The sequence below is a fragment of the Artemia franciscana genome, unplaced genomic scaffold (genome assembly GCF_032884065.1).
Source record: "Artemia franciscana unplaced genomic scaffold, ASM3288406v1 Scaffold_289, whole genome shotgun sequence".
Taxonomy (NCBI): domain Eukaryota; kingdom Metazoa; phylum Arthropoda; class Branchiopoda; order Anostraca; family Artemiidae; genus Artemia; species Artemia franciscana.
Genome location: NW_027063627.1, coordinates 840594 through 866864, shown reverse-complemented (window position 1 = coordinate 866864; position 26271 = coordinate 840594). Strand labels below are relative to the sequence as shown.

Sequence of the window (26271 nt, the reverse complement as noted above, 5' to 3'; positions counted from 1 at the left end):
TGTTTTTTTTGCACATGTGTGATGTGTTTTAATGCATCTGTGTGGACAGATGTGTCTCAGTTGCGCAAGTTAGGAAATTAGGGAAATAAAATATTTTTGCATGAACTGACAGATTCCAAATGATTGCAAAGGGTTGATCGTTTTCAGCAACACTTTGTAATGCTTTATCTCTTAGAGAGCTTAATGGGGTAGAACTTCGGGTTTCAGGGTTATTCTTTACTTTTCTATGAAAGAAATCAAATCATCTTTGATTTGATACTAATTAAAATCTAACTAAATTTTAAAATGTTTACCTCGAAAAAAGTCGTTCTAGCGATTATTAAATATAAAAAAAACAAGTTTTTTAAATGAAAGTAAAGAGCAACATTAAAACTTAAAACGAACAGAAATTACTCCGTATATGAAAGGGGCTTCTCCTCCTCAACGCCCCGCTCTTTACTCTAAAGTTTGACTCTTTCTCTTAACTCTATTTTAAAACAGTAAGAAACTCTAGCTTAAAGATCCGGGCATTGAGGAAGAAAAGCCCATTCCATATACGGAGTAATTTCCGTTCATTTTAAGTTTTAATGTTACTCCTTACTTTCATTTAAAAAACTTGTTTTTTTTATTTAATTTCTGGGTGTTTTTGAATTAATGCATGTTTCGATCTTGGCTCTCCGCAAATAAATAATTAAAACGAAATTTGCATATTCATTAATTGCAATTAATCGGAAGATTTTGAGAAAAAAGGAGAGAGGGAGGATGCCTAGTTGCCCTCCAAGTTTTTGATTACTTAAAAATGCAACTAGAACTTTTAACTTTTTACAAACGTTTTCATTGGTAAAAAATATACATAACTTACGAATTAACTTATGTAACGACCTTCTATATTCGTATGTTTTTATTGCGTATATGAGGGGTCCAACCCTCGTCGATACCTCGCTCTTTACACTAAAGCTTAGATTTTGTCCCGATTCCTTAAGAATGATCTCTGAATCACAAAGGCCGTAGAATAAATAGTTGAAATTACTAAAAATACGTTAGCGTAAAGAGTGAGGTATAACTAGGAGGTAAATCCCTCATATGTGTAATAATTTTTGTTCGTTTTAAGTTTTAATGCTGCTCCTTACTTTCAGTAGAAAAAACTTTTCATATTTATTTTTTCATTGCTTTTTCAAATAATGCTAGAAAATCCTGCGCCCCCTTCATTGAAATTCTCTTCCCCCATGAAAAGTTTCTCCATAGAAATATCCTCCCACGTAACCCCCCTCACAGCTCTCCCCCCTAAACCAAAAAAATCCACCTGAAAACTCCTGTACACTTCCCAGTAACCATTACTATATGTAAACACAGTTCAAAGTTTGTAACTTGCAGCCCCTCCCACTGGGACTGCGGGGGAGTAAGTCGTCCCTAAAGACATAGTTATTAGGTTTTTTGACTATGGTGAATAAAATGGCTATCTCAGAATTTTGATCCGGTGACTTTTGGGAAAAAATGAGCGTGGGAGGGGGACTAGGTGCCCTCCAAGTTTTTAGTCACTTAAAAAGGGCACTAGAACTTTTAATTTTCGTTAGAATGAGCCCTCTCGCGACATTCTAGGACCACTCAGTCGATACGATCACCCCTGGGGAAAAAACAAAAAAAACTAACAAAAAAAAAAAACAAATAAACACGTATCCGTGATCTGTCTTCTGGCAAAAATGCGAAATTCCACATTTTTGTAGATAGGAGCTAGAAACTTCTACAATAAGGTTCTTTGATACGCTGAATCTGATGGTGGGATTCTCGTTAAGATTGTATGACGTTTAGGGAGTGTTTCCCTCTATTTTCTAAAATGAGGCAAATTTTCTCAGGCTCGTAACTTTTGATGGGTATAACTGATCTTGATGAAACCTATACATTTAAAATCAGCATTAAAGTTCAATTATTTTAATGTAACTATTGGTATCAAAATTCCATTTTTAGAGTTTCGGTTACTATTGAGCCGGGTCGCTCCTTACTACAGTTCGTTACCACGAACTGTTTGAAAGGTGGTAAGTCCAATGGTTTCACAAAATTGCTTTTTCTTTCAATAAAATGAGTTATAATGATATCAACGAAATGAAGATTTTTTCTAGCTTAAGGACAGCTTTTAAGAAATTGGAGATAAATACGCCGTGTACTTCAGTACTTGGAAATACGTTTGAAGCTTTTCTTGGAATTATCACTCACTTCAGCAAAAAAAAGGTGTGTTACCTTTCCTACTAAGATAAGGTATAATCATTTCACAAACACTTTGGCCAGAGGTCCAAGAAATAAACTCAATAACATTATATCGACTTTGAAGCCAGTTGAACCTGAAACGTAAACACATAATCTACCAATAATGTGCTTTTTTGCCACTGATTACCTATAAATAAGATATCTTAGACATCTGTACCCTTTAAACCCCGGACACTGAGGCTAAATCTGTTTGTGACAGCAAAAAAAGATAACCTAATTTGTGAAAGTTTCTAATATATATATATATATATATATATATATATATATATATATATATATACATATATATATATATATATATATATACAGTTTTATAGCCAGTTGCGCCTCATCCTTTGTTTTCGCTGTTCTTTTCTACGGATTAAAACTTAAAATATCATTTTATAGAGTCTAATTAGTATTGTTGATATATCCCTAGCCTTTTCGAATCATATTGCTGCATCTACTCTTATTTATAACAATTGCAAAACTACATTTTTGTGATGCATTTCCATTTGTAATCGCTGCCTACCTGCACGGAGACCAGTTTTCTTACCCTCAAGTGTATTATAAATAAAAGAAATGTTGAAAAGTTATTTTTTTATTCTAAAGCATATATTAGGAACCAACAGTATTTACACCATCTAGGAAAATCTGCAAGTTCTCATGTGCCAAAAATACTATAATGCTATAACCACTGTCTACCAGCCTAATGCTACTCTCAAGTCTCTAAATTGTTATAGATTTTTATTCCCTGGAACCCTTTCGAAAATTCCAAAATGGTATGCAGCATGAACGAATTTTATAGGAAAGTGCCAATGTGTTATATTTTGATAAGCTCATCAAGGAAAATTGACAATTCTTCTTTCAGAGATTGATTTTTTATCTGTAGGCCAACTTTCTAATATCATTAATAAGAAAGAAGCAAAGAAAAAGATCCAAATCCTTTGGTGATCAGGTCAGGTAGCCGTCACACATCTTAAACACTATTTTTTTTTTTTACCAAAATTAATTTGAAACTGGTACCTGTCTGTTTACCTGCTAGGCCGGAGCTTTCCGGCTGAAAGCAGGCACAGGGCTCGATGGACCGAAAGATTAGAGGCATTAATTCAGACAGTCCTCCCTGACAGAAACTAGAAAATTCCATATCAAGTCACACACTGAAAGCTATGGGTCTATTAATGGGGAAAACTCTTTTTTGGTCACGCGCAAAAGAACTTTATGCAGCTTTCCAAGTGTATTTTATATTCATCAATCCAGCCTAAGGTCTGCACTCCCCATAAATACGATGGGGACTGGAGCTTTTCCACTTTCTTGCAATAAGCAGAAATCACCAGACTAGGGGAAAAAAGCAAAAAAATCAAATCGTTGCTCCCATAATGCAATCCAATTATCTGGAAAGGAAATTAAGTTTGTCGTTAAGTCGATGTATGCAGGTACCTCGCCACCAATGTTTTATAGTAACTATACGTTTTGGTCCATTGGGGTATTGTTAGCCCAAATGCCCAAAGATATAATTTCAAGCTGATGGGAAATCCTTTGTCTAAACATTGGAAAGAACATCAAAGCCAATTAAGAACAATAAAGCTTATAGCCTTTTGTGAGCGCCAACTTAATTTTTTGCAAATAGTTTCAAACTGATGGGAAACGAAAAATGATCACTTCCCTCATTAACCCCTCCCCCTCTTCCCAACAAAGTTTGACAGTGAACTTGGCACAAGGAACAATCCTTGAAAGTTTCAAGCTGATAATGTTTACTGTCCTCGTTTACTTGCCTTCTTTGCAATTTTATGTTTGGTCATGATTAGCCAGTATGGTCTCAGAAATTATTTAGATAACACAGCTATGGTCAAACAGGCTTATATTTTTTACTATAAATCTGTTTTGTGAATAAAGAAGATTTCAATGATTTTACACTCTTATCTCCAAAGCTGTATGGATAATGTCTTACGTTTAAACAAGTTACTTATATTGCTTTACTATTGGGAGTAAATTGGCAATATGAAATTGTTTTTTTCGAGATTATGGCTGACTTAACTATAGTCAATGTAACTACCATAGTTCAGGGCCCGAGCACACTCCGAGTGTGTTCTGACCCAGAAATACGATCGTCGAATATTATTTATATACTTTTAAAACTAAACGTTATGAACACCATTATTCAACTGTAATTTATCAAAAGTGGAATTCGACATCCAATAGTTTGGTAAAACATTACTGTACCTCCATAATCAGGAGCTCAATAGCTGGGTCTCACATCAAAACGGCTGTGCTTGACATTGTTTCACTTTTAATATCTTATGCTTTGTTGTCTTATTTTTTTTCTGTTTTTGATGATCACAATAAAATTTGGTGTTGTTTTGTAAATCAGCACCAAAAACTAGAAAAAATTTCCATCTCAAATCGCTGTCGTTTTCTTTGTAATTCGGTGCCGATATCGCAAATCAATGCCGAAAAAAGTTGTGTGAGGTCGGTTCTTTAAGGATAGTTAGCTAAAGTCAACTGTCCGAATGAATGAAAATGGGCTTACGAAATAATTAGGATTGATTACCGAAAACGGGCCAGTAAAAGCAAAGTTTTTTAAAAAAGCGATCGTGAGCTATGTTATTGATATAATCAAATAGTTAAGAGAGGATAGACAACTATCATTAGAATTAAAAATCAAACCGTATTAAAATGTCATACTGTAGAGACTTTGGTAAGTATAGAATTCATTATTGCGGTGTTTCAGCATCACAAGGACTGATGGTCTGACTTGCCTAGACTTCATACTAAATGGTAGCCTATAGAACAGAAATGCTAACATTGATACAGAAGGGGAGGTTTTGAGTCTATTAATTCCAATTCAGAACCATCTTGTAGTTATAAATGAGACATGCTAGAATATAAAGAGAGACACTTGTAGATTGATAATTTTATGCTCATTTGTAGCCTAGGCCTGTAGTTTCAACAACCTTTGGTTGTGGGCAACAACCTGGATGCTTAAGTTCAACTAATGCAAATGCAAAGTCCTTCATCTTGGTCCAAACAACCCCTACCATAGTTTTTACATGGTTGACTCTACAGATGCCAATACGCCCATTCAGACTGCTGAGGAAGAGTGTGATCTTGGGGTAATCATTGACAATAAACTTAAATTTCATATTCACTGTTGGAAACCCAAAAAAAAATATGTAAAAATTTTGCAGAAACCATGAGAAGCTGAACTTCATAACCAATTGTGTTGTTCCACTATGGAACTCACTCAGCAAATCTACAGTGTCTGCCAGGTCAGTTGACAGCTTTAAGATTGGATTGGGAAGTCATGGAAGATACAGTGGGATGAACCAGTATGATCCAGCAGGGTATAATAGCCCTCAAATGCAACAGGCAAGCAATATATCTAGTAGTATCCAATAATGGAACCAAATTGCCCTGTATATATGTAAATAGATATGATTATGAACTGTTACATGAATATTGATTCTGTGTGACCTGGTGACATCTTCAGGTTTTTCAACCTTAGTCACTAGAAGGTGCAATTTAAGGTAATTTGAGGTTATATTAATATAATATATGTAAAAATATAAATTATTCCCTAACCTTGCATTGCACTCCCAGCTGAAGGCATTGAATCAAGACATCAGCACCTGCACAACACAGACCATTGGTCAGCATGCAAAAAAGTTTTTTTAAGTAATCAATTATAGTTTTCCTAATTTATTGGTGGGCAACTGCCCCCTCCCCCCTCTTGTCTCTCTGAATGACAACACTGTGAAAGGGTCAATATAGTTCCAATAACAGGATATGTAATAAGATTTTCTTCCTTTAAACCTATCTTGTAACAATATAGAAACCTAAATGGCAAATAATTTATTATACTCACCAATAATAATGTAGCAAACTAAATAGGTTCCCTAAAATAATTGCCTGTTGATGTTTTGTTAGTTTTATAATGACCAATTATCTATGTTTTTGAATAAAATATAATCAAAAGAAAAAACTTTGACAAAAAATAATGTCTTTTAAAATAGTCTGTTTCTCCCCTGTAAATGTGATTATTTGTATTTTATGACAATTAACATTCAGTAAACTCCTAATGAATCTAATCTGTAGGTTTTTAAGAGAGGGGCTCTATTTTGTGTTCATTTCTGTTTATTTTATATTTAGTTTTAGGTTTCATTTATTTATTCCTTGTAATTTCTCTTTTTTTACATTTAACCTAACTAGTCATAAAATAGCTACAAAATTTTGCACTTTTGTTGCTAGGGACTTAAAACTTCTTCTCTTGGGTCCTCAACTTTGCTAAACTTCATGGTGTCATTTTAATTGTCATTACTCCCTTTTTGGGGATTTTTTTTTCTTGTTTTAAAATCATTCAGGCTCTTTAAGCTAATACCTTTTAATGGGGCGCTTAGAACTTGACCTATATAGAAAGTAGATTTTATATGCATATATTGATATAAGTTTTTTTTTAATTATTGCCTCTATCGATAAATGTTGGTCTTTACTTAAGCTCAGTTCAACATTTTCAAGACATTATAACCAGACTCAAGGCTTTATTGCATTGCACTACTTAATCCTTTGCTACATCACTGAGAGATAAACCAAAGGATTTCTTGGATTATGAGAGTATCATGTGCTTCAAAAAGACACCTTGGCTTCCAACTGGTGAAAATCTAGTTTAAAATTTACAAAAGCTGGAGATTCACAATACAATAAATATTTAAGCTTATTTCTTCAGCATCTTGTTCGTTTTTGAGTGGGTAACTTCCCTAATTACAGTGATCTACAGTGGTTCACTAACAACAACCAAATTATTATTCTTACAATTAATTCATATTATTATTTAAATAACTACAATTAAAAAAATCCCATCATGTCTCAAACTTTATCATTTGTTGCAATGGTAGCTTACATCCTATTATTACAAAAAAAAAACTGGTCTGTGAGGAAGAACTATCATTTGTAGCTGATTCAGGAATGGTAACTATTATTTCAATTAGTTTTAATTGTAAAATTTTATTTTGAAAAAAAAAAAAGAATGAATATAAAAGTATTTTTGATAAAGCCCTTAAGTGTCTGTTGCCCTTCAAAAGCCCAGCGCTTGTTGAGAGGGCATTTTCATCCTTTACATTTACCAAGAACAAGCATAGAAATAGAGTTGATACAGCTCCAAATTTAAGGCTCTACCTGCCATCATTTTGTCCAGACTTTAAAAAGCTCAGCTGGAATAACAAAACTCAGGGTTATGTTGAAGAGTATTGAGTTTTCTGTTCATAATGTTTATGCTAAATTATTTTAAAAATAATAATGCAAAATGTTCTGTTACTTTCAAATTATGTTAAAAATGAAAATATTCTAAACATTTATTTTTTGAAGTTTCAATACCTTACCAACTTAATGTAAATCTGATAAGCTACATTTTCACTCATATTTTTCCTGTTTGACAGTGTAATATAAAATTTCCTGTTTGCCAGTGTCATATTTACTGTTGACAGTGTAGATTACACCATGATTGAAGTTGGAGAATTGCCCCCATTCCGACCAAATTAGCTAAAAACAAGTAGAAAAAATCCTCTAATGGCCTATCCAAGAGGATTTAAAATAGGTCAATGTAAACTTCAAATAAAAACCTTAAGCTAGTCTTCGAAAGATTTCCTGGAAGCCTGGTGATGTTCATGATCCTGGTGTAAACAGCCCATTAATAAAAACATGGTCAGAATATACTGTTTTACAATGAAGCAGATATAAATATGGCTTTATAAATGAAATCTGTTAGAAGCACTCCAGCTAAAGCTCAAAAGTGGAAACTATTATTCAAACATTTGAAAATAGTCAATATTTTGTTCCTCAAGGAACCTGAGGTTCCTTGAGGAACCTGATGAAGAATTAAGTTGTACTTATCCCTGTAATCAAAGGTTGTAATGAACCTGATGATTCGGATTCTAGATCTTTATATATATTAAATAAAAAAAAACGAGTTTTTTTAACTGAAAGTAAGGAGCGACATTAAAATTTAAAACGCACAGAAATTACTTCGTATATGAAAGAGGCTGCTTCCTCATCAACGCCCCGCTCTTTACGCTATTAAATAAAAAAAAACGAGTTTTTTTAACTGAAAGTAAGGAGCGACATTAAAACTTAAAACGCACAGAAATTACTTCGTATATGAAAGAGGCTGCTTCCTCATCAATGCCCCGCTCTTTACGCTAAAGTTTTTTACTGTTTTAAAAAGAAGAATTGAGAGAAAGAGTCAAACTTTAGCGTAAAGAGCGGGACGTTGATGAGGAAGCAGCCTCTTTCATATACGAAGTAATTTCTGTGCGTTTTAAGTTTTAATGTCGCTCCTTACTTTCAGTTAAAAAAACTCGTTTTTTTTATTTAATTTCTGAACGTTTTTGAATCAATGCATGTTTTGATTTTGGCTCTCCGCAGAGGAATAATCAAAACGAAATTTTGCATATTTTTTTGGGGGGGGGGCTAAATGGCTTTCTCGTAATTTTGATCGAATGATTTTGAGAAAAAAAGAGCGGGGGCGAAGCCTAGTTGCCCTCCGATTTTTTGGTTAATTAAAAAGGCAACTAGAACTTTTAATTTTTTACGAATCTTTTTATTGGTAAAAGATTTACGTAACTTATAAATTAGCTTACGTAAAGAACTTTTGTATTCTCATGTTTTTATTACATATATGAGGGGATTCGCCCCATCGTCAGTACCTCGCTCTTTACACTAAAGCTTAAATTTTATCCCAATTCATTAAGAATGACCCCTGAATCACAAAAGCCGTAGAATAAATAGTTGAAATTACTAAAAATACTTTAGCGTACAGAGCTAGGTATCATAAGGAGGTGAGCCCCTTATATGGGTAATAATTTCTGTTTGTTTTAAGTTTTATTGCTGTTCCTTACTTCCAGCTGAAAAAGCTTTTTCACATCTATTTTTTAATTTTTTTTTAAAATAATGCTAGTAAATCCTGCTCTCCCTTCATGGAAGTTTTCTTCTCCCATGACAAATTCTCGATGGAAAGTTCCCCCAGCATATCCCCCTCTTCTCAACCCCTCCCCCCAACCAAAAAAATCCTCCTGAAAACGCCTGTATACTTCCCAATAACCATTACTATATGTAAGCACAGGTCAAAGTTTGTAACTTGTTGCCCCTCCCACGGGGACTGTGGGGGAGTAAGTCGTCCCCAAAGACATAGTTATAAGGTTTTTCGACTACGCTTAATAAAATGGCTATCTCAGAATTTTGATCCGTTGACTTTGGGAAAATAATTAGCGTGGGAGGGGGCCTAGGTGCCCTCCAATTTTTTTGGTCACTTAAAAAGGGCACTAGAACTTTTCATTTCCGTTAGAATGAGCCCTCTTGCAACATTCTAGGACAACTGGGTCAATACGATCACCCCTGGGAAAAAAAAAAAAAACAAATAAACACGCATCCGTGATCTGCCTTCTGGCAAAAAATGCAAAATTCCACATTTTTGTAGATAGGAGCTCGAAACTTCTACAATAGAGTTCTCTGATACGCTGAATCTGATGGTGTGATTTTCGTTAAGATTCTATGACTTTTAGGGGGTGTTTCCCCCTATTTTCTAAAATAACGCAAATTTTCTCAGGCTCGTAACTTTTGATGGGTAAGACTAAACTTGATGAAACTTATATATTTAAAACCAGCACTAAAATGCGATTCTTTTGATATAGCTATTGGTATCAAAATTCCATTTTTTAGAGTTTTGGTTACTATTGAGCCAGGTCGCTCCTTACTACAGTTCGTTACCACGAACTGTTTGATATATATATATATATATATATATATATATATATATATATATATATATATATATATATATATATATATATATATATATATATATATATATATATATATATATATATATATATATATATATATATATATATATATATATATATATATATATATATATATATATATATATATATTTGCAGCTACTTCTAGAATTGGGGATATAGTGAATCCCGCACCTTCGGGAACCAGGATCACTACACCCTTATTTGCTGATGATGCAACATTGATGTGTGTTGCCTCAACTGAACAACAACTTACCTCAACAATTAATGCAGCAATGACTATGACATGTCTTTGGTTGAAGATAAACCGGCTTGACCTAAATATAAATAAGTCAAATTTTGTTATCTTTTCATGGTCCCCAAATTATTATCCTTGGATTATGGAAATAGCTAAACCAAAGGGAATAGTTAAGCGGTCAAGTTCCGTTAAGTACCTTGGGATTATTATTGACGAAATTTTATCATTTAAGTGCCATGTAAAAGCTATAAGTAGAATATTATTGCGGAATTTAGGGATTATCCGTAAACTAAAACATTCATTTCCTTCAAATGTTATATGGTTATTATATTTTTCTCTGATTCATCCGTATATTTTGTATTGCTCGTCTGTATGGCTTGGGACATTCCCCTCAATACTTCGCCCAATCCGCGTACTGCAGAATAATGCCATTAGATCACTTTGTGGAATAGGGAACCGGGATTCGGTCAGGTCAATGTACAGTATGATAAATATAATGCCTGCAGCTGGATTGCGTGATTTTTATACTCTGGTTTTTATGTATAAGTACCATTATGGGTGCGTTCCAGAATGTTTTACCGGAATTTTTCGGGATAGGTCTAATATTTATGATCACAGAACTCGAACAAGTGGAGATATTGAGGTTCCTCGCCTAGTTTCAAGTAGGACTGCTTTTTCAATTATTTATAGAGGGGCTAAGCTATGGAATAAGCTTGTTCCAAGCATTAAAGAATTGCCCATTAATCAACTTAAAGCTATGCTGCGTGTGGGGTTTCTTGGTAGGTATACCTTTGAAATAGATTGAGATTGATTGATTTAGTATTGAAATTAATTGTTTATTGTTTTTTTTTGTTTTGTTTTTTTTTGCTTCGGGATCATGATATTATGTTGTTTGATTGTGTATGAATTATTTATGTAATTTTTTTCTCGGTACACGTTTTCACCTTTCTGCTCATTTTAGATTAACTCATTGTTTTTTTTTGTTTTTGTTCTTTTTTTTCTTCTATTTTTGTTCTTTTTTGCTAGTAACACACCCTCCCAAGCAACGCTTTTGGTGTGCTACCGATTGATTTTGTCTGTGTTATTTCCTTTGGTTAATAAATTAATATATATATATATATATATATATATATATATATATATATATATATATATATATATATATATATATATATATATATATATATATACATATATATATATATATATATATATATATATATATATATATATATATATATATATATATATATATATATGTATACATATATATATATATATATATATATATATATATATATATATATATATATATATATATATATATATATATATATATATATATATATATATATATATATATATATATATATATATATATATATATATATATATATATATATATATATATATATATATATATATATATATATATATGGATGAAAAAAGAGAATGGAGTGTTCAGTATGAGTAGTGAGGGGGTGAAAGCTCCCCCATTATTAAGGAGATGAATGTTAATTTAAGACAATTACACTTTATTTAAAAAAGGAAATAGACAAAATGAGCTCTTTTTCTTAAAGTATTATTCTGCAAAAGCTAAACTTTCCTTTAAAGTTTCAGTTTACAGGGAAGGTACCCTTCCTTGCATTTTGGATAACCCTTGGTTTGATATTAAAAATGAATAGAAACAAAATAAACAATTTTTATCAATGGACAGTAAAGAGCAGCCTTAAATCTTAAAACGAACTTGAATTATTCCGTTTATGGGAGACTCCCCTCTCAGTCCCACACTCTTTACAATAAAGCTTGAATTTTGGTCCCCTGATGCTTTACAGACAACTGCTGTCTGAAAGAAAGAATTTAAACATTATATTAAGAGTTGAAGAACTAATTGATGAATGTTTGTTTGAACAACACAAATTTTTACAGACCCCTGATGCTTTACAGACAACTGCTCAACCACAAGGTCAATTGGAATGGAGAATAGAAAGAATTTAAACAATATATCAAGAGTTGAAGAACTAATTGATGAATGTTTCTTTGAACAACACAAATTTTTGTTGAAACAAGTTAATTGTTTGCACATCAGTTGCATTTAAAAATACTTCCAGCTATAGAAGAATGAACAGGATTAATGAAGTGACAGATGGAATAATTTCTGTTTGTTTTTAAGTTTTAATGTTGTTCTTTATTTTTATTTGAACAGAACTTGTTTTTTATTTAATGTTGTGTAGGATCAACACTTGACTAACCCCAATTCCGCTACTAATTGCTAATTACTTGCAGTTATTACAGGGAGAGTTATTAAGAATCTTATTCATTTCTAATTAATCTTTGGGATAGTCTGAAGTCCCAATCATATTGTTTTCTCCTCTTTATCAAGTCTCCTGATCACCTCTACTCCCTCACAAGTCCAAGAAATACCTATTTAATCTTTGAACATACAGTAAATGTATAAAGATAGTACTCCTCAATCAGAAACTATTCTCTGTATTAAATAGCATCCCTTATGCAGGAGAAAAGTGGAGTTTGGTTATACATACAGTCTATAGGTACTCACGTGCCCCCTCGAGTGCCACCCCTGTCGTTAATATTGATGAATCACAAGTTAAGCTTGCACAGAACATTGGTTGCATGTATTATTCAACAGATTATTCAAGGTTTTTCATTTTCAACTTTGCAGTTGTTGTTCTGTAATCAATCTGATTTGACGTATTGCCTAATGATTTATGTAATCAGTTGCATGCAAAAGCTTTCAAGTATTGCAAAATAAAGCAGTAAGATTGATAGTTATTATTTTTGATGGCCTCATAATCGTGCAGATGCTGAAGAATATGAACTATTAAAAAGGCATTTTGCTCTCCAGTCATTGGACACTTTAATTAGTATAGCAATAAATCATTTATTAATCCCAATTAGTACATTCTTTTATGGATTTATTTTTTATACATTCTTAGCTATCAAAAATCAGAGAAATAAATGAAAAATTGCAATAGATGATGAAGAAAAAAGCTATAATGACAAAACTGAACAATTGCTAAATTTTAGTGCTTATGAAGCTGTCTGAGGGTGCAGTGTTTTCTCCTTCAAATCTGGCATCATATTTCTGCTCTTCTCATCTTTTTTTCCACTTTTCTCTTTTTTTTCTAGGGATAGTGTCATATTGATTTATTCTTGATTTGAACTCAGCCAGGAGCTAACCCTTATAAGCTTTGTTCTCCTTTTGAATTAGTTCATTATGTTGTAGTTTATCATTATTTATTAATTAATCCATTCATTGTGCAGCTTGTTGAACAAGGTTTTGTGCTTTTACTCAAAGATCGAACTTGTATTTTTTTTCTGACCTTTGATTGAAAATTTCTAGTTGAATCACATTTTATTTGTTTTGCTTTTATGCCATTAAGTCATCGTTCATTTTGATTATATTATTTAATGTGAATTTTTGCGGAAGGTTTCATAAAGTATTTCATTATAGGTAAGGATAAAGTCGTTTTCATTGATGAAGAAGAGGCTAAGCAGACTAGCCAGGTGACCCTTAGTGAAGATCAAGAGGAAGGACAAGGTTTAATCCTAGAAAATGGAGATATTAACTGGAATTGTCCTTGCTTAGGGGGGATGGCCACTGGACCATGTGGGGTGGAATTTAGAGAAGCTTTTTCTTGTTTCCATTTTAGGTAGGTATTTAGGTATTTTCGAAGACCATATTGCCTCTCGATGATGTACAAATAACACTTCCAATAGGGATAAATCCTTTTATTAGACAGTGAAGAAAATGAATAAAATTTTTGAATATTTGGATCGCATATACAGTGACCATCCTCAGCACAGTATATCTGCTGATGACAGTCATTGTTTGTGTGATCGAAAGGTTCAGAGTCTTTTGTAACTATTTTCAACTGTCTAATCAAAGGATTTATCCCTATTTGAACTGTTATTTGTAGGTAGGTATTGCTACAATAATAATAGAAAAATCCAGTTGGATGACTGGATCTTTGCAAGGGATGTTTGCAACACTTTACTGAATGGAAATATTGTCGCAACACGTGCTTTTCACTATACTTTTTGAAAATGTAGCTGCTGCCTCCTTCTCCGTCCAAAAGGATTTTTAAATGGTGTCTTTGATCTCAGCAAACAATTGGCTTCTTGACTTCTTTTTTTTAAATCCATAGTTTCTTTTAATAACTCTTAGACTATTTTTTTTGCATTAGTGAGTGGAAAGATATATTAACAAGTAACAGAGCAAGGTAGGCTAAAGACCACAGTTCCAAGTTTTTATACTTTAAGTAAACCAAGGGTTTTAAACCATGGTGAAAATGATACAATGCTCTATGAAACATACTTAGAGCCCATTGTTTTCATGTTTTCTAGAAGTTGAAACATGAAGTTTTGATTCTGCAGTTTCTTAGAATTAAGATTCGTAGTTAAATGATTTTGATTAGTTTAATAAAAACGATGTCTGCTTGTCATTAAGATTCAAGCACGGAATCTTGTTTAGTCCCAATCATGGTATAGGAGAAAAAAATAAATAACAATGTACTGAATTAATGTTCTTTTCCATTGAAGTAAACATGTTAAAAGTCGTTTTTTAGAATTTACGTCTTATTGATTTTGTGCTAAGCTATAAATCTGGGAATTACCAATGCTGAGAGTATATAAAATTAGAATATATAATAAAAGAGAAATGACAATAACCAAGAATTAGAGTAGAGAAACAAAGCTCACAAAATAAACTTTCCATTAAAAACAAAGTGAACAAAATAATAGGCTGTTTCTGAGAGGATATTACTATGCATAAGCTCTGCTGTCTAGTATGCAATATAAAAGCGAAAAACGAACTTTAAAGAGGGGTATGAATGACTTGGAACATGCCCTAAGTTCTGTCAACAAGAAAATCTGAAGCTTTTTTTTTAATTTTTTAGAGAAAAGGTTACCTCTATGATATCTCTAAAGGACAGAGTTTTAGATCCTATTTCTCCTCTGTCTCTATTTTTATCCAGCAGCTTGTATTTACTTCCTGAGTCTTTGCTCTGCATTTTCTTAAAAATTCTGTAGAATTTTTACCAAAAACTCTACACACTTTAGTACAACTCTACACACTTTTTTGGTAAAGTACAAAACTTTACCAAAATATTACCAAAAACCAAGTTTAAAGCAGTGTCTGTCAATTAGCTCTTATGAGAGATGTAGAATTTAGAATTTGAAGGCCAATGCATGCCATCCTAAGTGTTTCATGCCTTATTCCCAGGCAGAAGCGTACATATCATCTCCTTTTACTCTTTATTTTACATACCATCTCTTCTATTGCAGCACTTGCACAAATTTTGAATGTGGGATATCTTGGTAATCGTCATAACCCTTTCTGCTCTCTATATTTTAATCAATTATAAAGACATGAATTTTGGAACGATATGCTTAAAGAAGTTTTCAGAAATTTATGTAGAGACTTTTGTGAGAAGTGGTAAATGAAAGTAATCGTCTCATCGGGAAAAAATATTCCCCTTAGGAGAATAATTCGGAAACCTCTTTCCTTCTGAAGAAATGCTGCAACCTAAAAACATGTTTCCTCCTCTTCTCGCCTCCTTCTAAAAAAAAATTCGCCTCACAGGTGCTGTCGACTTTGTCTCTAGGATTTATTCATGGCCAGGGTTGCCACCCCTAGTGATTTATCACTGTTTCTAGTGTTTTTTTTGGCACTTGGTATTTACTAAGTGATATATAGCAATCGCAATGTTTGTCGGTCCCAGTTTTGCTATTTCGGGCACTTCCAGATAATCTAGGACAATGAAAGTTGGCAGGCGTATCAGGGACTAGAACGGATTAAATTAGACATAGTCGTTTCCCCGATTCGACCATCTGGGGGGGGGGGGAGGGGCGAACTAGATAGTTGAGAAGAATTTTATTTGCCGATAAAACAAATGATATGTCGTTCTGAAGTGTGGCTTGCTGGTCTAGCGGTATGATTCTCGCTTAGGGTGCGAGAAGTTTTTGGTTTGAATCCCGGACCACCCTAGTTTTTACATGAAGAAGATCCGAAACTAGATCTGAATCGTGAAAATTGAGGTATGGTTATCATACGAAGGGGTGATCGGATCTTAATGAAATTTGACTTATAGAAAGATATCATGTTTCAGATGATCCATTTTCAATTCGGATTGGATCTTGCGACATTGGGGGATGGATGGGGGAAACGGGAATCTTGGAAAACGCTTAGAGTGGAGAGATCGGGATGAAACTTGATGGCAAAAATAAGCACAAGTTCTACATACGTGATTGACATAATCGGACTAGATCCGATCTCTTTGTGGGAGTTGGGAGGATTTCTAGTGCTTTGGCGAGTTCGAGAATGTGCCCAAGTTCTAGATGCATGATTGACATAACCGGATCGGATCCGTTCTCTCGTCGCAAGTTCCATTTGAGCTCTTGTTTTAATGCCTAGTGATTTTTTTTGCTGGTGATTTTACTTCTAAAACTTGTGATTCTCTCCAAAATCTAATGATTTCTTATGATATTGTACTTGAAGTGTAATGGGCCTCGTAGACATATATGTGTTTATGTTTATATTTTCTTTTAGCAAAGCCGAACCAAAGGGAACAGATTGCTATGAAGCTTTTAGCAAGATGCAAGATTGCATGAGTCAATACCCAAGCCTATACGCAAGGGAAATCAACAGTGAAGAGGAGGAACAATCATTAGATACATTAATTAGTGAAGAAGAAACCACTAGTGCTGGTAAAAGTGAGTCGAATAGCGACAAAACAAGCGTTGAAGATACATCTAGTTCTTGATAGTTATTTTTGTTTCAGACACTCTAATAGAAAAGTGAAAATTAAATCTTTTTGAGTGAATATTTTAGTTTATGTGTTTATATGTTGAGTACCAGCTAGGAAATAATCAGAAGACTTATTATTGGACTAAATGGGGAAAACCGCCTTTAATGCTTAAAATTAAGTAAGCACACATTTTAATTAAAAGTAAATTATAAAGAAATAAAACCGGTAAAATATCAACTCCCAAAGTTACTAACAATTAAGAAAAATAAAAAATTTTATAGAAATTTTTAGCACAAAAAAAGACAAAAACAAAACAGAAGTTTTGAGCTAAAATTTGGGTATTCTGCGGAAATAGATGTTTTCAGCTAAAAAGGAAATTTAAAGGATAAATAAAAGCCACTAATAAACTAACTGAAGACCAATAGTCTGCAGACGACAAAAAGAATGTTAAAGGCGTTTAATCTTACTTCAACCAGGTTCAGCTGAAGTTGTTTGTTTGTGTTTTTCAAGTTCAGTTTAGTTAAAAATTACTAGCAAACAGTTTCGCTTTAGTTTTAGTAGATTCCAGAAATTCATGTCTCACAGAAAAAAACAACTTGTATGTCTGCTTAAACGAGTCAAAAGAATGCGGCTTTTCGGCAAATATGTGTCTTCTTTAGTTCAAGCTTTCTTATTTTTTATTATTCGAAAGAAAAAAAACTCCATATTATTTAGATTTCAGCCCAAAGGATCATACCCTGTCACTTCGCATATTAATTCCAAAAACATTAAAATCAAATAGGCCTATACTTTGGTATTCTATTGCTATTTTTTCCTCTTTCTGAAGCATTGCAAAGTTGCAGTTGTTAGTTCAACACTGCAACATATGGCAGGTGCCGTTTAAATGGAAGCTTTGCAAATTGGGAAGAATGGATTAAAACTATATGAAAAGCTTCGTCAAGTAAGGGAGTTACAGAAAAATACCGACTTCGATAAGGCTATCGATAAGTTTTGCACATTGTATGCAGGGATGTACCGTGCCCGCATCGATCCTTTTTTGTGCATTCCAGTGGCTTGTAACATACTGAATGTATCTTAAAGACTTGTTAAAGACATTTTAGGCCTTTCAATAGTGAGAAACTGTAGGAATTCATACTTGACGACTCATAATTGTTTTGCTTTATGGTTCCTAAGAAGTTTACACTTGAACATAAACGGAGAGGAAAAGCATAATAAGAATTTAGAATAATAATTAAGGGCTGTTCATGGATTTTTCAATGTTATCTTAGCACTTGAAGCTCGCTGTTGTTTGAAATCATGAATTTTTGCTTCTTTGAGATAACCATGTTGTGTTGGCAAATAGGGCCACTGCAGAGAGACGATTTTGCCCAAAAGATCCACAGCTTTGTCATTTTTGATTTGCCAAAAGTTTGAAAGATATGTAGACTGCATAAATGCAGCATTGAATTGCTTTTTACTGTGATAGTGGAAGTGTAACTAAGCTCCGGTAGAATAAGGGCTGTTCAGAAGCCAACTCAGTCCAATACTAGTTGGATTTATTTTTTTTTAGCATCAATTACTTGGTTATTTTGTATGCTCACTAAGATATTCCCTAGAAATATTGATGAACACAAGAAGATCAATAGTTACCATTAATTACTAAGTAACATTGAGTAATATGGTTAACTTCATATTAAAATGAGCATAAACTCTTCTCCATACTCGAACACATTTGAAAATATTGCAGCCGCGAGATAGACGTCGGTATTCACGTCATCGTGAAAAGCTTAGAAATTACTGGTAATGATAGCAGCAATAGCTGCAGCTTACAAAAGTGAACTGCATCCAAAAGTAATCAAATATTTAAAAGGGTGTTTTAAAAACAACGCCTTACGATATACAATTTTCATTTAAAGTTGATCCAGGAATAATCGCTATTATATGGGTTTATCTTAATGGTAAATCTATAGCAAAAACAAATAATCGGGAAACTTGAAACCCTCCCTGAAAATGATGGTGGAACGACATAAATGTATAACATTGAATTCATCGCGGTCTTAAACCCATTGCCGTGTTTCTGACCCCCCCCCCTCATTTGTAAAAACTGTGAAAATCGCTTTTTGCATGATTAGAAGTGGTCGATCTCTTTTTCCACCAGAGCTAGCAGGCTAATCCAAGATTCTAGAGACATTATATGCCTCATTTAAAAGCAATCACTGATGTCTATGGGCTTATAAATACTTTTTTTTTTAGATAGCACGAAAACAAAGTTCCACAAATGGCGAATTTTGGTGTCACTTATGAAGTGGAAGGGCTGGGGTGTATAGCAAATGTACCATCATTAACCGGAATTTCTTAACCCCCCTCTTGAATACTCCTCCTTCCAGCCCACTTTGTGAAACTATACCTTGTATAATATATACCTAAGTGAAAACTATACCTTTTGGAAAAATCTGACAAATGAAAAAAAAATCCTTAGAATTTGATTCAAGAATAATAATTTAATTTATTTATCTTAACAGTAAAGTTGATTACGAATTTAAAAAAGAGCTTGATACGCCGACGGGTTATCTTTTCTTTTTTTATTACTTCAGTACTAGTGGCGCACTAGATCATCGTGGAGCTGTTCAAGAGTTCATTTGAAAGCTATTACTTTCTCTACAGGCTTTTAAAAATTAGTCTTGATGATGCCATAATGAGGTGCCGTATTGTACTGGAAATTGCTCCTGGATTCGGAGGACTGCAAACTACAAACTGCGTACTATTGAAATCTTCTTGGCCGAAAGCCCTTAACCCGAGGCTCAAAATTTTCCCTCTTGAATATACCCTCTCAAATCCCTTTAGTAACCGGAAGTTTTAATGAGCGTTATCGAAGAAAGTGTAGCAAAAAAATCCAATTAATACTAAATAAGAAATACTAACAATTCCATAGATTAAAGAGTGTTTTAATTTTTAATATGAAAACAAATTTTAAGCATTTCTAAGAGATTGAAACCCCTCCAAAATAATGTAACATTAAATCCAAATAAAAATTAGATTTGTTAATCTAATTTTTAGATTAACAAATGTTAAACTCGTTAGCTATGTCCCTTTCTTTTTCCTTTGGTAGCAATGATTGTGTTGCGAGAACAACACTTTGGTTTTGTCCCGGTTTTTTTTTTTTTTCCTATGCCACCGATCTCAGCTTATTCCTGTAAACTGGTAAGGGTCTAACCTGTGCGGTTTTTACGGAAAGTGTGGACTCAGGCCGGATTGATGAATATGACATTACATTTTGGAAAGCTCCGCAGAACTCTTGTCTGGGGCTAAAAAGGATGGTTTTTGCTTGTCCGCGAGCCAGAGCCTATAGTGTGCAAAGTGGAGTGGAGTTATATAGCCTATGCCAGAGAGGAGTATCTAAAGTTGTGCAGCCAAGCTTTCGTTTCATCAAACCATGTTTCTGCTTTCGAGTGGAAAGCTCCGTTCTAGCAGAAAGGCACCACTTTCAAATTGAAGATGGACTAAAATCTATAAGTGTTAAATATATGCGGCAGTTACCCGGCCCCACAGCCAATATATCTTCTTTGAGTGATAAATAGAAAAATTTACAGAAGCAAAAAGCAGCATTTTCCCACGGGTCTGAAATTTCTGTGATTTCGCCTGGGTTTATCATTTGTTTTTTTGGACTTGAGATTGAGGTAGAGAAATGTTATCAGATGTACCTCTTAAACTTTAAAAGTTCTGTCATTGCTAAAAAAAATTGGAGCTGATCCTTTGCTCCTTTCTAAGTGGTGACGTTAAAAAGTTGGCCAACGGCAAAAAAAAATCAACTTTTGAACTAGGACAGATAGAATTTTTTTCGACCGCAACCGACAGCTCTTGATGAGCTGATCAAAGTATATGTCATCCATTTTTTGGTACAAAAATTCCTTCATGAGATATACTAGTTTGAAAGTTTCAAGGGGTTGACAACTTCGGTACTAGGGTACACACTGAAACCAAAAATAGGCCGATACCAATTGTGAGACGAGTAGAGGACTTGTAAGCAACAGTTGATTGTTAGACCATAATTATTTTCGGCAATAAGAGGTTTGCAACTTCACCTAGTTGGTGTGCCTATTATTTGTTTCCGGTGTATTTGATGGTAAGACCAATTTGGTTCCAGTGGTAAGACATGCATGGGACTTGTAAGCAATAATTGTCTGTTAGGCTACAATCATCTTCAGTGAAGAGGGGTTTTTAACTTTTGCTAGTTGGTGTAGCCTACCCATACTTACTGTAACCTAGAATTAAGTGTTTACTCAACGGGTATAAACGATAACGTAAAACAACGGGGCAGTTTCGTAATAATTAATACAGTGTCATCTATGATATTTTAATCCTGGAAAGTTACGGATAGCTTTATAATACGATCTAGATCATATAAGATAATGTTTCAAGTTTTCATCTGTCACGATGTCTGCAATTGATAAGGATAACGTTCAACTGGCTGCAAAGTCAATTTAGTCCCTTCTTTCGGTATTATCGATAGCTCGTGATGAGCTGATAAAAAATGTGTCATAGTAGTTTCTTCATAATTAATAGTGTCACTTATGGTATTTTGATCCTGAAAAGTTACCGATAGCTTTATAATACCAACTGGATTATATAAGATATTGTTCTAAGCTTTCACCCGTCACGATGTCTACGATTGAAAAGGATAAAGTTCAACTGGCTGCAAAGTCAATTTAGTCCCTTCTTTTATATTGTTTTGTTATTGTTGTATTTTCAACGATGAGGAATAGCCTTTGATCATGTGATTACTGATCGCGTTCTTCTTTGAACACAACGTTTTAAAAGCTTCGATAGGCTGACAACTTCAGCGTTTAACCGATAGCAAAGAAACAAAACCAAAGTGTTGCAAAACACTTTATTCGGCGAAGCCGGACAAAGGTTGCCGCAACACTTCACGTTGCTCAGGCAACGTAGGTCTAGTTTTCCCTTTTTTCAGTGATAGTAGGCTATCAGAAAATATTGGAGAGGGAGATGGCCAAAAGGTCAATTCTTTTGCTGGCTTCTTACGAATATCTTCAGGGACACGCTAGCTTTGCCGGCTCTGCAAATTTTTTCCGATGTCTCTCCCCCCCCCCTAGAGGTTGGAAGTACAGCTGCCCTGAGGAACAATGCTTGGGATGCTGTCTGATGAAAATAAACAGCGAAGTTGAGACTTAAAAGAACGAAAATGATTGTTTTGCAGCATCTGGAACATGTCTATGAACTATTGCAAATTGTTATTTCTTTATTTTTTTCTTATTGATTTGATCAAAAAACGAGTCGGTTCACTAGAGAGAAATCAGCTAAAAGAAAGATTTTTTTTTAATAATAAAGGTAAAACAATAATAGGAATAATGAAAAGCAAATGGCAAAGCCTTTTGCTTTACAATTGATTATTTATTACTTACATCTACTTTGCATGTAAGTTTTTATTACACCACGTTTTGGACCGAATGTATCTACCTTGTCCAAATGAAGATAAATACAAAAAAAGAAAAAACAAACAAGAGCTAACAGCTCATATGGCACATGTGACGAGGTCGAAAGAGCAAAGAGCTCATATGGCATGAGCTCTAGCAAAATTATAAGAATCAATAGATTGATTTAAAAGGAAAATCAGAGGCTTAATACCGGTCAAGATTTAAAATAAGAGCTCTGAGACACGAGGTCCCTCTAGATATCAAAATTCAGTAAGATCCGATCACTCATTCGTATGTTAAAAATACCTCATTTTTTTTTCTAATTTTTCCTCTCCCATTAGCCCCCCAGATGGTCGAGTCGGAAAAAACGACTTTATCAAGTGAGTTTGTGCAGGTCCCTGACACGCCTACCAATTTTTATCATCCTAGCACGTCCAGAAGCATCGAACTCGATGCTTGGACCCCCCTAACTCCCCCAAAGAGAGCGGATCCAATCCGTTTACGTCAATCATGTATCTACGAAATTTGCTCATTCTACCCACCAAGTTTCATCCCGATCTCTCCACTCTAAGCGTTTTCCAAGATTTCCGGTTTCCCCCTCCAACTCCCCCCAAGGTAACCAGATCTGGTTGGGATTTAAAACGAGAGCTCTGAGACATTAGATCCCTTCTATATATCAAGTTTCATTAAGATCCGATCACCCATTCTTATGATAAAGATTTCTCAATTTTCACGTCTTTCAAGATTTCCGGTTTCCTCCTCCAAGTCCCCCCAATGTCACCGGATGTGGTCAGGATTTTAAATAAGAGCTTTGAAGCACAAGACCCTTCTAGGTATCAAATTTCATTAAGATCTGATCACCCTTTCGTAACTTAAAAATACCTCATTTTTTTCTATTTTTTCCGAATTACACCCCCCCCCAAACTCCTCAACAGAGAGCGGATTCGTTCCGGTTATGCCAATCACGTATCTAGGACTTGTGCTTATTTTTACCACCAAGGTTCATCCCGATCCCTCCACTCTAAGCGTTTTCCAAGATTTCAGGTTTCCCCCTCCAACTCCCCCCAATGTCATCGGATCCAGTCAGGATTTAAAATAACAGCTCTGCAACACGATATCCTTCTAAATATCAAATTTCATCAAGATCCGATCACCCATTCGTAAGTTAAAAATATCTCATTTTCCAAATTTTTCCGAATTAACCCCCCCCCCCCAGATGGTCGAATCGGGGAAACGACTATTTCTAATTTAATCGTGTCTGGTCCCTGATATGCCTGCCAAATTTCATCGTCCTAGCTTATCTGGAAGTACCAGCCTAGCAAAACCGGGACAGACAGAAAGACAGATCGACAGAAACAGACCGACAGAAATTGCGATCGCTATATGTCACTTGGTAAATACCAAGTGCCATAAAAAAGTTTTTTTTCTCCTATAAGATCAAATGACTAGTCATTAAAATTCCATTAGCCTGTTGATCTAAAGTATCCAAGAATGGAAGGAGATGGCTCTGAAGACGTCGGCGGAGTTCAAATTCTTATAGCTGGTGAAAGTCATATTATCTAGCAGTCAAGTCTTATGGAGAAGGATCAATCCCGTGAACATTTTTTTTTCTTCCTAACTGAAACTAAATACAAAATTGTAAAGTTTGTTAATCAAGTATCTAATTAAGAAAATATACAAAAACAAAGTAGAACCTCTTCATTGAAGGATGTGACATAATCTGCTTTCTTGAAGACAGCAGCAAATTTTTAAAGATTAGAACAGTAACAAACATAACAAGCGACACATATACATACTTATAATCTAAGTATACTGAAATTCTGTTCTGTAGTTAACACACTGAGGCAGTAGCTTTAGAAGTAATGAGGGCCAGACTCTAACTAACAACATATTTGATAAAGGGGGAAAAGTTTCCGACCTATTTTACATGTAGCCAAGAAATAGTTGACACATGGTTAGGATAAATAGGATTAAGTGTTTGGGCAAGAAGAATAACTTATTTAGCCATCACTATCAATTCGTTTTAACTAGCTATACTTGTAAATTTATGTGATGAAGTAAAAGAGCTTGTTGTTAAACAGGATATACCACATGAAAATAAATACTTACTCATACGATTTTTTTTATAGATTGTATTCATATGTTAGTACAGTAAAAAGACAGGGGAGAATGTATTCCCTTAAAATCGGTCCGGACACTCCGCATATTGGTACAATCTTTAATGTTGTTAAAATTACTTTTTATTTCGAATATAAAATTAAGTTTAAAATAAATGATTGAGATTGATGGTAATGCGAAAAAGGCAAAAACAGAATACATTTCAACATACAGTCATACAAGATTTAGTGCTTAGCGACGGTAATATTGTACACAGTCTACTAAATTATTTTTCTATGTACTTTTTTTTTATGCGCAATCTATGATATCACTTCGAGGGTTGAAAATGATGAATCGATAATAATACCATGCAAGTCAAGCTATTTTACTTGACTTTTTACTTTAGGCTGATACAATAAGTATTTATTTGACACTCAACTGAGGACTATAGACAAGGTCATCCACAGTGGAGACATCATCGAAAATCCCGTCCCCAAGTTTCAAAGACTAAATTTTCTTACATTAAAATTCTCCAACTTACCAAGCTCCACAACGCCTTTATATCAAAAATAAAAATTTCTTCTAGAAATCGTTCTGATTTCTAAACTGAACGTAGAAAAAAGTCAAAGCACTAATAAAACGACAGTAATTTATCTTATGCTTTTTTTTTTACTAATTGCTGTCCATTAAATACTTCTCATTTAACGCCGGATACAGCTAACCTTAATTAAATTACTTTTTAGTTAATAATTACTTATTAACCTTTATTAATTAAATGATTTTTAATTTTGTAACATTGTGATGCTGACATTGTTCGGAATTTGAAATTATCCACTTTTTTCGTGTGGCTTCATTAAAATATCTTACGTACAGGTCATTTTATAGCTCCTTTAAAGAAAACTATTCACATGTATACATATCTAATGAGGTCTCACTAATGAGTTTGGTGGCCCTATTTTCCACATATTAATACAAAAACCCAACTATCTTTTTTATAAGTTTTTTTTTTGTTTACCAAGTGCCATAAAAATGAGTATAAATTTTGCAATCTAAAAATGTCACTCTTCTAGAGTGACTCTTCAAGGCTATTCTATAATCTACCCTAATTTTTTTTTCTTATTCTGCAAATAACAGTGTACTGAAAAAAAAAAAAAAACATTATGGAAGTACAAAAATATTTGCGATAATAACACCATAATCACAGCTGAAATACAATTCAACAATTTAAATTTTTAAAGGATTGACACGAAGATATACCAAAAAAAGAAAAAAAATCAAAGATAATACAAGCGACTATCAAGAGAAGCATCCGGCACTCGTCTAACATTCTGTCCGATCAAATATGCAAATTTGTGTGCATATTGACACGGAGCAGGGACTCTAATAGCTCCTGGCCAGTTATAATACATAAACGTCAATTTGTAAGAGATTCTTTGAAGCATATCTGGAGGAAACTTGGATTCAGAGTCCAAGACGATGTAATGAGTTGGAGACACTGTCCCCTGGCTTACATGCTGTGAAACGAGGAAAAAATCATACCTGAAAAAAAAGGTGCTTTAAATAAGTTACTACAAGGTGGACAGATAGATTGCTCAAACACGCTTCCATAGATAAAACTAAAAGAATAGGGCCAAACTTTCCAACGTTCGTGAGAGGTTCTTGTGATGAATATGAAGAAGAGATTTAACCTTGAGTATCTCCTGATTTTGAATAACATACCTGGA

The 26271-nt window shown here is 33.9% G+C and overlaps 2 protein-coding genes across 3 annotated transcripts in view; one reads left to right on the top strand and one right to left on the bottom strand.

Moving 5' to 3' along the window:
- Positions 1 to 4770: 4770 nt before the first annotated feature.
- On the top strand, positions 4771 to 17114 carry LOC136043057 (mitochondrial intermembrane space import and assembly protein 40-A-like). The gene is made up of 3 exons (XM_065727961.1): positions 4771 to 4918; positions 13745 to 13943; positions 16841 to 17114. Exons 1-3 carry the CDS (start codon positions 4897 to 4899, stop codon positions 17052 to 17054), a joined length of 435 nt encoding a protein of 144 aa, XP_065584033.1. The 5' UTR covers positions 4771 to 4896; the 3' UTR covers positions 17055 to 17114.
- A 6980-nt stretch (positions 17115 to 24094) lies between these two features.
- Positions 24095 to 26271, bottom strand: part of LOC136043066 (piwi-like protein 1) — a 51939-nt gene continuing 49762 nt past the window's right edge. The window contains exon 9 of one of the 2 annotated variants that reach the window (XM_065727981.1): positions 24095 to 26086. In XM_065727981.1, the coding sequence (XP_065584053.1) occupies positions 25822 to 26086 (265 nt within the window). In that variant the 3' untranslated portion in view covers positions 24095 to 25821. The remainder of the gene's footprint in view (positions 26087 to 26271) is intronic. The other variant, XM_065727982.1, reaches the window with a different exon arrangement.